The sequence below is a fragment of the Phoxinus phoxinus genome, assembly GCF_949152265.1.
Source record: "Phoxinus phoxinus genome assembly, chromosome: 22".
NCBI lineage: Eukaryota > Metazoa > Chordata > Actinopteri > Cypriniformes > Leuciscidae > Phoxinus > Phoxinus phoxinus.
Genome location: NC_136897.1, coordinates 4,202,685 through 4,216,222, shown reverse-complemented (window position 1 = coordinate 4,216,222; position 13,538 = coordinate 4,202,685). Strand labels below are relative to the sequence as shown.

The window sequence follows — 13,538 nt, the reverse complement described above, 5'->3', positions numbered from 1 at the left end:
CCTGCCTGGTCTTTCAAACCTGGCATCAAACCAATAATAACTTACTTTTAGTTACCCCAAAAAAGGGTTCATGAACACACTTACAATATAAGCTGATATTAAAAATGATAGTGTTTTTTTAAGGATTTTTGGAGAAACTTACCTGGCCACGTGATTTACAACAGGAGCAAAGTTAGTAGGTCCGTATAGCTGGACGGTCTTTAGACTCTGATGGTACGCCTCCAATATCCCCTCAATACCATTACAGTAGGGGTTTTCGATATTTCCATTCTGAAAGGCAGGAATCAATGGTTCACGTGTGTGAACCTTCATTTAAGCCAACAGCAGTTCAACAGAAAACAATGCTGAGGAGAGAAAACATGGATTGTGTCAATCAATATGACAGCAGACGTTGCCAATTATAGACGTCTCCCATACAGTCTTGTCTCAGCAACATTGAACCTCACGCTCTCAAGTTTACAACCGAGAAAGTGAGAAAAACAAAGACATTGAGAGTCTTGCATCACAAAAAAACTTTTTCAGACAGATCACAGGGAGTTTGGGACAAGAGGAAGTTGAACATCAGCTCACTCACTAGGGGGAACTCATGAGACACCCGGCCGTCGGGGGGCAGCTTGGCTCCAAACCCCAGCGCAGGGAACATCTTGTCACTGTCATAGTCCTGGATGATCTCTCCCACTGCCTTCAGTGCCAGCGCGTAGGCGTTCATCTGGTAGGGGTTCATGTAATGGAGAGACGTGGACTGGGATGGGTTACCTGGAAATTAAACCGCAAACAAAAAGATATTTAGTACTACAAACATATTAGAAAAACAACTTAAGAACATTTTTCAAGTGTACAAAAAAAAAATCATAATACTCTTCATATTCAAATGTCAACACATTTGTTACAAAACCTGTCAGCTAAAATATATATTAAAAAAAATAAATTCAGGATGGCTGATAAGGCAATGGAAATGATAATAGTAAATAAGCTTATATATTTCATTAAATAATTAAAGCTAAGCAGTTTAATCATGAAAACTTAACTAGTTTAGGTATGTTAATGGCAATGACAATGTTAATTGTATTTGGACTAGATCTGCAGAGCGAGAATAGACTTGCTGCTGCCAATATACACACAGACACATTGCTGTGAGCATGTAAGGCATGCTGCTGCTGTATAAATAGGTATACAAAAATCCCATAGCAGATCTAGACAGATGGAGCTGGGGGAGGTGGAGGTTTTCATAGAATTGCAGGACCTGCGAGCACTGAACAATACTATGTAAATGTTAAAGGGATAGTTCACCCAAAAACGAAAATGACCCCATGATTTACTCACCCTCAAGCCTTCCAAGGTGTATGACCTTTTTCTTTCAGACGAATATAATCGGAGTTATATATACATATTAAAACATGTCCTGGCTCTTCCAAGCTTTATAATGGCAGTGAATCGAGGATGAGATTTTGAAGCCCAAAAAAGTAAACCCACATGACTCCAGAGGGATAATAAAGGCTTTCTGAAGCGAAGTGATGCGTTTGTGTAAGAAAAATATCCATATTTATAACTTTATCAACTAAAATAACTAGCTTCCAACAGACGGCTGTACACATGGATTTACGGCGAAAGAGTAAACCTTGACCTGACGCACAACGTAATGACGAACTCAGAAGCGCAGGATCGAGCAAAACAAAACACCAGTCACGAATTAGAAGTCTAAAACGACAATTTTTTAAAGAGTAATATCGGAGGAGCTTCAGTTTGTCGCCCAGCCCTGTTTGTATGAACCGCCAGAGGCGTTAAAACTTACGCCACTCCAACATCCTACCTCATGCATCGCATCATGTGTTACTCTTTTGCCGTAAGTCGACTTGCGTAGGCCATCTGCCGGAAGCTAGTTATTTTAGTTGATAAATATCAATATTTTTTTAATACAAACGCATCGCTTCGCTTCAGAAGGCATTTATTAACCTGCCAGAGCCATACGGATTTACTTTCATCATGGATGGATGCACTTTTTTGGGCTTCAAAATCTCATCCTCCATTCACTGCCATTATAAAGCGTGGAAGCGTTATATATTTTTTTTAATATAACTCCAATTGTATTCATCTGAAAGAAGAAAGTCATATAGCCTATACCTAGAAAGGCTCGAGGGAGATTTTCATTATTGGGTGAGCTAGCCTAACCCTTTAAGCAAGCTAAAATGTTAAGGCTAATCCGCTTGTGCATTGTAGTAAGTGATGTGATTGCTAGCAGATTGCATGTAAAGGGCCTATCAGCCGGCTCCATCTAGAGGTGCATTTAATACTAGAGTAATAAAAAATGGATCATTTTATCCAATATTGTTGTTTTCTGTGTATTTTTATGCTTATTAGAGTATCACGCAGTAAGCTTAGCAACATACTAACGATACACTCTAGTGTTACCAATTCTGAATCATGTCTCATTTGCAGAGTGCTATTTGCATGCCCAAATACCAATTAAATAGATGGTGCGCTTAGATAAAACACTTCAAATCTTTCACTTATGAGGGTTCTTGATGGTAAAGATGCTGTCTTGTCCTGTTCACTGGCGTAGCAGAGTTTTCTGTGCCCACTGTACAATCTATGGCATCTGCCCTATTTTTTTAGGGCATTGCTTCCCCTTTTCTCCCCACTAAATGATGTCGCAACACATTTAGGGTAGACGGTATCACTGATTATATTGGTGAAGACATGGAGCCAAAGAGGGTTTGCGCTGGCTCAAGCTGTTAGTAAATCTGGCTGGCTCATGGTGTTCGAAGGCAAGGCCTATGTAGGCATCAATGCAGCTCATTAGGTTTTGTAACAGAGCAACTGTGTCCACCGCAGCAAGTCATGAAGTATATTTACGAAACGAGTGCTGCAATTCTGTTGTCAAGCTATTGATGTTGTTCAGGGCTTGGAACAGTTGGGATCCAAACAGTTGTGGAGCGACGGCTGCACTGTAACTAAACTAACTTTACAATTCAGCTCTCCTGCACTTCAGGCAGCCACCTTCAATAAATCTCTCAAAAGAGATTTCCATCGTCTCGCTGCACTGTTCTAAACAAATCGAGTTAATTTGCTAAATAATTCAAAGATGTTTGGAAGCACTTACTTGTGCATGAACAGTAATTATTTGCATGTATACTCGCAGCAAGTGCGGTCTCGAAAACAACAGGGAAACGCATTCACCACCGGCTTGTGTAGCTGGGCCATTTTAGACCGTTTTATTCAACCGTTCACCTCTCAGCACGACTCGAACCCTTCCACGACTCTGCGTTCTGCCCCGCAGCACAGGGGGCCGCAAACTGACCACTAATGGGAGCGTATTGAGCGACACAAGCAGGCCAACGATTGGGTTTGGATCGGCCAACCTTTTAAGAGGTCACATACCGTTCTCTCCACTTAATTGCTTACCGTTAGAGGCGGTGAAATCAATGGCCACTGTGAAATTGATCTGGGTCCTGGGAAAAGAGGCAGAAATGAGAAAACAAGAGTAAGCAAAAAGCTCTCTGCAGTGATTTAGTGTCTTCTGTTGAGAGACAGGTACATATGTCTGTGTGTGGTATGTGAATGAGGCTGATGTGTGTAGTCAACCCCAGCTGCACGCTCTAATTGGGATAAACGGGAAGAGCCATTACTTTGAGCCCACATTACAAGTTTTACTGTGCTCAACAGCAGGGTAATGCAGTCTCCACATATCCATCCCCATCCCTTCACACGGTGTTTCCCTCAGCCCTGGCTTCCCACCGGCCACAAACACACCATGTGCGGCATGTTAGCTAAATGAGTCCCATAGGAACCTTTAAGGATGACATGCTTCCTGACAGAAGATGCAGCGGATAGAAAGAGTTAACTTTGAGCCACGGTAATTAGCCGACGCTAACGTGTTGGACTTTAATAAATGCATGTCCAGTTGACCAGACATCAATTTGTAATGTATAGTTTTGGTTTCACGTTCATGTTTCCTGGTTTTACATGTGCTCCGCTTTGTCATGTGATTCCCTTGTACTCATGTGGTCATGTGCTTCCCAATTCTCATGTGTTATGTCAACCCGGTCACAATAAATGCGTCTCTATAGCACGCATTGTGCTTATCGTGCAATTTATACGTGAAAATTAGTTTTTTTATGTGCATATGATACGCAGGGGTAGGTTTAGTAGTGGTGTGGGGTATGTATGTATTATACGTTTGGGTAGGATTAGTGTTGTGGGGGGTGTGTGTATTACACGCATAAAGTGCGTATCATATGCACGTAAAAACTAATTTTCGCGTATAAATTGCATGATAAACACAATGATGCTATAAAGATGCATTTTCATGAGATCAGGCTGGTTATGTTGTCATTAGGCTTGTTCGACTTGAACCGGCGCTGCACAGGCCGATCAGTTTAAAACATAAAAGTACCGCGAGAGCGATTATAGAGCAGACGGCTCCGTATGGTTTTGAATCGCTCTCGCTGTCGTGTCGTGTCCAGTCCAGTCGTGTCCAGTCCAGTCGTGTCCAGTCCAGTCGTGTCAAGTCCAGTCGTGTCAAGTCCAGTCGTGTCCAGTCCAGTCGTGTCCAGTCCAGTCGTGTCAAGTCGTGGCGTGTCAAGTCCAGTCGTGTCAAGTCCAGTCGTGTCAAGTCCAGTCGTGTCAAGTCCAGTCGTGGCGTGTCAAGTCGTGTCGTGTCGTGTCAAGTCGTGTCAAGTCCAGTCGTGTCAAGTCCAGTCGTGTCGTGTCAAGTCCAGTCGTGTCAAGTCCAGTCGTGTCGTGTCAAGTCCAGTCGTGTCAAGTCCAGTCGTGTCAAGTCCAGTCGTGTCAAGTCGTGTCGTGTCAAGTCCAGTCGTGTCAAGTCCAGTCGTGTCAAGTCGTGTCGTGTCAAGTCCAGTCGTGTCGTGTCAAGTCCAGTCGTGTCAAGTCCAGTGGTGTCGTGTTAAGTCCAGTCCAGTCGTGTCAAGTCCAGTCGTGTCAAGTCCAGTCGTGTCGTGTCAAGTCCAGTCGTGTCGTGACAAGTCCAGTCGTGTCAAGTCCAGTGGTGTCGTGTTAAGTCCAGTCCAGTCGTGTCAAGTCCAGTCGTGTCCAGTCCAGTCGTGTCAAGTCCAGTCGTGTCAAGTCCAGTCGTGTCAAGTCCAGTCGTGTCAAGTCCAGTCGTGTCCAGTCCAGTCGTGTCCAGTCCAGTCGTGTCAAGTCCAGTCGTGTCCAGTCCAGTCGTGTCAAGTCCAGTCGTGTCGTGTCAAGTCCAGTCGTGTCAAGTCCAGTGGTGTCAAGTCCAGTTGTGTCAAGTCGTGTCGTGTCAAGTCCAGTTGTGTCAAGTCGTGTCGTGTCAAGTCCAGTCGTGTCAAGTCGTGTCGTGTCAAGTCCAGTCGTGTCAAGTCCAGTGGTGTCAAGTCGTGTCGTGTCAAGTCCAGTCGTGTCAAGTCCAGTTGTGTCAAGTCGTGTCGTGTCAAGTCCAGTCGTGTCAAGTCCAGTCGTGTCAAGTCCAGTCGTGTCAAGTCCAGTCGTGTCCAGTCCAGTCGTGTCCAGTCCAGTCCAGTCGTGTCAAGTCCAGTCGTGTCCAGTCCAGTCGTGTCAAGTCCAGTCGTGTCGTGTCAAGTCCAGTCGTGTCAAGTCCAGTGGTGTCGTGTTAAGTCCAGTCCAGTCGTGTCAAGTCCAGTCGTGTCCAGTCCAGTTGTGTCAAGTCGTGTCGTGTCAAGTCCAGTCGTGTCAAGTCCAGTCGTGTCCAGTCCAGTCGTGTCAAGTCCAGTCGTGGCGTGTCAAGTCCAGTCGTGTCAAGTCCAGTCGTGTCCAGTCCAGTCGTGTCAAGTCCAGTCGTGGCGTGTCAAGTCCAGTCGTGGCGTGTCAAGTCCAGTCGTGTCAAGTCCAGTCGTGTCAAGTCCAGTCGTGTCCAGTCCAGTCGTGTCAAGTCCAGTCGTGTCCAGTCCAGTCGTGTCAAGTCCAGTCGTGTCAAGTACAGTCGTGTCCAGTCGTGTCGTGTCAAGTCCAGTCATGTCAAGTAATTTATTTTGCATATGTTCATGTTGGAAGTTAATAAATACTGCATTTGGGTTCTCTATCAAGCACGCCTTCAGTGGAATTATTACACTATTATTGTAAAATTTGTTTTATAAAATCCCCTGTTATAAATTAACATACTGCAACATTAGCACAACAACACAGATATGTATAAAGCCAAGTAATTAAAATGACAGAGCACTTAAAAAGGAAATAATAAAAATAATTGTATAATAATAATAATAGCTTGCCAACAGCAAGATATCAGACAGCATTCAATCGCTCTCCCCAAAAAAGTCAGTGGCCCATTAGGGATTCAGTGGGTCGGAAGAAAAAAAAAATGATAAAAACATAATGGAAAGCAGAGAAAATTACATTAACCTTTAGAATCCCAGGCTAATACATGACTCATGCCCCTGTGTAGCCTGGAGAGTAATTATCCTCTTTATTAATTCATTAAAAGCCGTTTACTCTCGGGTGCCAGCGTATGCGTCAAAAAACTGTTTGGGAATCAAGGTGACCGAAGCCGTGATTAGAAAATAAGATCTTCTAAACTAAAGCATTTCCTGAGGATCACGTTATCGAATTTATCTTTGATTAAGACTGTTTAATATATACATTTATGAAGAAAATGAAACTGAAGAATTTTCATTTTGATTTCCTCTTGTTCTTTCTTGAATGTGCCACTGCAAATTAGAGCAAACCCTGAGCTAGTTTGAGCAGTGCTGTTGTTCTGCCAGCCGCTTCAGCCTGTGGCACGGGGGCATTTCCACGGCACAGGGACTTAATAGGCTGTAAAAAGGATCCCCTGTATTAGGGGTTAGTGTAATGCAGTACAGCAGAGTCTCTTGGGATGGGGTAAACAGAAGGCCAAGAAGAATCGATTTTCGGAGACGTGCATGTCACTATGTGTCTCCCTCTCATTTGTCAGGTGCAGTGCTGTGGGAGGCAGGGAAGCCCTGCATAAAACACACATGAAAACACCTTCATCTAATGGAAGAGGCTGGACAGCACAGCACAGAAAATGCTGTCTCTATGTAGTATTATCCATTAAGGCCCGACATAGCCCTAGTTAAAACTAAAACTATACCAAAATCTATTTAAAATCTATTTCATACTAAGTATACTTCAAATCCATTAACATATTTATTGACATTTCACTTAAAACTTAATGCTATAAAATTATAATTCAATTTTATTTGGAGTATTTCTTTATTGCACATATTATGCCTAAAATGTGTTTTAATATCACTATAAATAAGGATTGTATGATCTTTGCATAATATCAGTCTTTAAATGCAAGATATTTCAACGCATTCTCATCCTTGGGCGTCATATACTGATGCTTTTTATAGTATACTTGCAATAGTTCCACTTTAGCACAATCAAATATACTTTAAGTATATCTTTAGTTGGACTATTTCCGCACAATTAAAGTGCATTAAGTACATTAGTTTTTAATTTAGCAGACTTATACCAGTTTAGTATACAGAAAGTACAATTGCAGGGTATTTTTATTAAGCACATAAATATGTAAATGTATTTGTAGTATACTTATCACAAAATAAATGTACTTTAAATTCCTTTGGGTACATTTACTTTTCCACTAGGGACATCAAGCTAAATCAAAGAACGAACTAGTGTGGTGACATTTTGAACAAAATCAGGCAAAAACGTTCGTTTGGTGTTCGTTTCGAGAGTTTGAAACGGCTTGCCAAACCAAACTTCATGGAAAAACAAATCTAATTTCTACCTGAAGTTAGTTAAGGCAAGAATTTAAAACAAAGTAAATTCTATATTAGTACTCAATGTAAGCTTGTAGAATCTAAAGCGTAAATATCAACGTTATAAAATTAAGTTAAACTTACTCAACTTTCTGATACTGGTGTTCCCATAATGCACTAAATAATTAATAAGGTTGCATTTTTTTACAGTTTCCCAGCTGTATTTACACTGTTTCATCGTTGCCTTTGTTGTCAGGTTTAGTAACTTATGTTTTGTGACATCTGGAGTTTTTGTGACATCATTTTCTACTCAAAATGACGCAATCATACGCAAAAATGATCCAACGAATGTTACTGTTATTTTGTATTGTGTACCAAGTATTGAGGTCTCTATGTTCGGGTGGGTACCGCTTCTATTATGCAGATATGTTATATCTACTGTATTATTTACTTATATGTTGTAAGTAAAGCATACACTTTAAAAACGTGGTTTAATTCAGTGTTATATTGTTTGAGTAAAATGTACTTGAAACAGAGTATTGCAAAGTAAACTTCAACTAAGTATAAATTACTCAACAAACTTTAACTGGGAAGGTTAAAGTTACTTATTTTCTTTGTTAATTGTACTTATTTACGCAGATTTAACTTTATTCAATATGTATAATTTACTTTGCAAAAACTTGCAAAAGAAGATGTTTACTTTTTCAGTGTGTGCAAACATATCCACATCGCTATGATCAGATGCTTTCTTAACTACTGTTTTCTCACCACTGTCATTATTGTGTTTATTTTGTCACTGAAACAAAAGCATACAGCACATATTTACACATTCATCTAAACGCCAGTCTCAGCAACAGAAAGAACAGACTTTCACCCTGGGCAGCACAATCTCATCCGGCTTGATAGAAATGTCAAAGCTGGTCCTATACGTGGGATGCAGGAGCTGGCTGGAGACTCGGAGCACATTATAACAGGTTATCTGCCACTCAGCCATAAGTACTTCCATGCAGGTAAAGGTCAGCGCTTAATCAGAACACACACTCACCGCAATGAAGGCGGAGCTCAGCATAGCGCATTCGTTCTTCATTGGCAAGGGCCAAAAAAAAATAAAAAAATAATTTGTAGGTTACTGGTTTTTTAAATATTTATCTTTTTAAGCTTGGCTGCACTCAAAGAACATTTTTAATCCGTGGTTTTCCAGTAAAAATCATATTGTAAATAAAAATATCACGACATTTTAAACAAAATACATATGAGAATCATATTGTGATTAGCATTGTTTTCTCTTGATCTAAGCTTACATTTTTACTGAATTATAGTACGTATTCAATTAAATTATTAGAAAATGACAGTAACGATGTTCTTAATGTTACAAAGATTTTCTATTTAAAATAAACGCTGTTCTTTTGACCATTTATCCAAGAATCATTAGGAAAAAATATTAGATTACAGTTTTCACAAAACATGAATGTTTTCAACATTGACAATAATCAGAAATGTTTCTTGAGCATCAAATAAGCATATTAGAATGAATTATGAAGCATCATGTGACACTGAGACTTGAGTAATGATGCTGAAAATTCAGCTTTGCCATCATAGGAATAAATTACATTTTAAAATATATTCACATTAGAAAACAGTCATGCTTTCCTTTGTATTCTATTTTTTAAAATCAAATAACGCAGCCTTGTTCTTAGACTTCTTTTAAAAACATAAAAAAATCTTATACCGCCCCTAAACTTTTGAATGGTAGTGTGTAGTGTGTGACAATCAGCGGCTGGAGTGCCCGCGTGAGCCAATGGGGGGCACTCCTCTATTTTTTATTCCTCATTATGTTTTACCCTGGACTGATTATGGTTGATTTTATGCACCTGTGTTTTATTATCTTGTTTAGCGCACCTGTCTTAAGCCTGAGTGGCCCTTTGTACCATTGCTCAGTATTGTTTGTGTCTGACTGCATTACCTAGCGTTTTCCGAGTTCCTTAGTGTTTCCTAGTTTCACAGTTCCTGGACTCCCTGCCTGTATCTGGTTTTCCTGTTTGCCTTATCCCTGCATGGATTTGATGTTTGTTTGGACTGCTTACCTGTTTTTGACCCCTGCCGGTTTCCTTGTACCTGTCTCTGGATTCTCCTCATAATAAAGCCTGCGTTTGGATCACCACTGTCTGTTTCCACCGAGCAGTTCATGACAATATATATATATATATATATATATATATATATATATATATATACATACATATATACATAATTTTACTTTATCAATTTTATTTTAAGATTGTTTCGATGTTTTCTAATAAAACATAATGCCAAAATACTGATTTAGCAACCTATTTTTTGCAGTGTGCAGAACATTTTCTCAGCAGGCCGAGTGCTGTCTGGTCATTTTATCAAGTGATGGCGAGGTCCTAGACTTTGATTGGCTCTCTTCACGGCTGATCTTAAACCAAACCTCAGCAGCTCGGGTCTGATGTGCTTCAATTCTCCCCGTCTTCCACCCATCGTCTCTATTGCTGTTCTCGACTCAGTCACTCAGGGAGTAATATTTGTCAATAATGCAGAGGGCTCTTCTTCTAAGTGGCAATTTCCTGTTTTCATTTAGGTGAGGGCTTAATCAATTTAAGGTTTGTCGGAGCACTAAACAATCCCACATGCTGCGTGCGCTCTGAAACACAACGTTGCAGCATGAATACACATGCGCACACAAACTCGCCCACGCACGCTGTTGTTTTCTCCAGATTTCAGTGCGTTGTCTTCATGTGAGCGTGAACCTGCGGGCGGTCTCTCGATGTTGACACAACCCAGCGGCAGTAAACCCTCTAACCCTATCAGGGCAGTCAGTCGAAACTGACAGGGATTCACCTAAATGTCACTTTACATTAGCCTCAAAACGTCTGCCCCGCTCTCTTCGTCAGCTCACGGTCATATTTCACTATTGACTGCAGTGGCATATACAGTAAAACCCCAGGAGAAGATCTACTGGTCTCTTAATTCAACCAACAAGAAACAAAACATTTCTTGACCATCAGCTCTGAATCCAGATGACAGAAGATGGCCACACTTACACATATCCCTGCACTCTTAAAAAAGTCGGATACTATCTTTTAGGAACACTCCACTTTTTTTGAAAATAGGCTTATTTTCCAACTCCCCTAGAGTTAAACGGTTGAGCTTTACCGTTTAACTCCAGCCTTAACCGCCTGCTGGTACGGCAGCACAGTTCCTTGATTATTATGCAATGATCCTAGTCATTTTGGCCTAGAAAATCGCAACTTTTCATTTTCTGTCGGTCTTAGTACACGATGTAACTACAGAGGAGTCCAGTTTTAAATAGGAAAAATATTGAAACTCTTTGGTCATTGTTTTGAGAGAGATGCTAACGGTCTAATCAGATTCAATTATCTATGCTAAGCTATGCTAAAACTGCTACTAGACCCGGAGATCGGCTGAATGGATTAGAAAACGGTAAAACTCAACAGTTTAACTCTAGGGGAGTTGGAAAATGAGCCTATTTCCCAAAAAAGTGGAGTGTTCCTTTAATGTGTGCACTTCCCTCTAATTTTTTTTTTTACATTTTCACTGTTCTTTGGGGTGAATAAAAGGAAAATCAATACATAGACTGTTTGGCATATTGCAGCTGAAATGAACACTAGTACATTACAACAAACGCTGATAAAACGTTGCCAGATCCACGTTTATTTGCTTCGGATAAAACTGAACACACTTTTAGCGCCACTCACTGGACATTTCACTTTGAAAGAGTCACGAAACATGCAAGACGCATCCAAATATCATATTACAGAAATTATGACACAGACATAATGTGTTGACATTTCTTGAATTTCACGGAAATTTCAGGGGTAGTTGGTTGTTAAAGGAAATTCGAGCCACGAACGCCGGCGTTCGTGGCTCGACTAGTCTAGACTGCCCGATTTATGCTATAAATTACAGACATGGACATCTGAGGTATATTTCTCATTATTCTCAGTTATTTTGCTTTATTTCCAGATTCAATCATAGGCTCATTCTTACGTAGCAGAACACGTTCGCACATGCACACTCTTCAAAACCGGTGCTTTAAATCTCTTGACAAACTAAACACGTAAATGACATTTGATTGTATTCTAAATAAAAGACACAGATTATACTGAATGTCAGCTTGCTTATTTGGCTCAAGATCAGGATTTAAGGAGTCCGCATGTCATGTAAACTAGAAACTGCTTCTAACCGCAAGGTCGAGATCTGTCGTTCCAAACACACAAGTTTGCGATGCTGTTCGCGAATGTTCGTTGGAACGATGTTTTTGGGAAACACCGACTCGTTGAACTATGCTTTTGGGAAACGCACCCCAGATTAGCTATTACACGTTTGCTGTATGTAACAAGAAGTTATGCTGACATTGGGCTTTTGCTGAAACACTGTTCAAGGTTGAAAGATGAGAAAGTGTGAGATTTCTGGCTGTGTGGAACGATAACATATCTAACATATCTGAGCTAGTGCTTAGAATAACCCACCACAATCTCAAATATATTTACCACACAATCTCCAAGGTCGAGAGGCATATCTCAGATATAAATCTGATTTTGATGGAACGAGTGGTGTTCAGTCGAACAGCCTTGGACGGCTTCAAGCAGATTGATGCAAAGAGATGGCCCTGTCCTTTTTGTGAAACGCCAGATATTTGAAGAGAACAGCCAATCATACTCCAGTGGAGATCAGGTCAAGCCCTTCAATTCAAATGATCTTTTCTAAGACGCACAAAAACGTTTTAACCTTGCTTAAGAGGGATCTTGTCTTCTAAATTTAAAGCATTAAATTATCATAAATAATGGGTAATTGACACATTAGGTCTGTGATCTCTTTTTTTTTAAACAACATCAAAAACTTAGATTAAATTTACATAGTAAGAATGTAGCGTCATATTTTTTTATTATTGTGTGCTTAAAAAAAATATTAAATAATATAAAATATTTATATTAAATCAAATTGTGTATTTATTATGGTTATCAAATACACATTGGTTAACTTAAAACTCAAATTCAAGGAACTTTCAAGGACTTTCCAGGTCTAATTCCCTCAAATTTACGGACTTAATGTGGAAACACATTTCAAGCGAGAGAAAGGTTACACCGTGTTACCGTGTAGGATACATTGTTGAAGTTTTCATGTCAAACACAACTATGCTAAAAAGCTTTTTTTTTGCATTTATTTTTGGCACTCTGACAGAGATATAATATTATATATCTCGTATTTCTGTTTGGCATAAAACTGAAGAATAATCGGTACATCCTATACTGTATACTGTCTAAAACGATCTGATATTAACTTTTGCGTGGATTTTATTGAAAAGAGCTTAGGGTCGTGTAACCAGAAGTTTTAAGATATATGAATATGCTTAAGTTTTTCTTGCCTTGTCTTAACAAGCATTCTTTGTAATCTTCTTTAATGAGCCTATTATCTTGAAACTTCAGCCTATTTTTGCAATGTTTCACTGTGTGTCTGTGAAACGTTGAGGTACCATCGTAGTAGGTTTGTGCACTTGAACGTCACGGCAACGTAGTACACAAAGTACCTCACGCGGGAAACATTTAACGTAACGTATAAATGCGCGTAACTAACGTAAATCAAGAAGCTAGTATGCATAGGCCACGAAGTACTGGCGAAATAACACATTAGCGGACCGGAGGGAATAATATGGATTTTTTTTTCAGAAAACTTCTTGCACAAAATAAATTCAAGCACTTTCAAGGACCTTTATCTATGCATGTTTATTTTCACAAACTTTCCAGGGCCTTGAATTTTTTTTTTTTTTTCAGATTCACAAACTTTCAAGGATTTCAAGGACCCGTGGGA

General features: G+C 40.0%; 1 protein-coding gene across 3 annotated transcripts in view; it reads right to left on the bottom strand.

Annotated features, from left to right (window-relative positions):
- The window catches only part of cpne5b (copine Vb), a 204,357-nt gene that overhangs the window by 38,783 nt on the left and 152,036 nt on the right, over positions 1 to 13,538 (bottom strand). For all 3 annotated transcript variants that reach the window (XM_079597707.1, XM_079597705.1, XM_079597706.1), the window contains 3 exons: positions 3,403 to 3,449; positions 575 to 756; positions 143 to 270 (listed from right to left, as the gene is read on the bottom strand). In XM_079597707.1, coding sequence (XP_079453833.1) covers positions 143 to 270; positions 575 to 756; positions 3,403 to 3,449 — 357 coding nt within the window. The remainder of the gene's footprint in view (positions 1 to 142; positions 271 to 574; positions 757 to 3,402; positions 3,450 to 13,538) is intronic.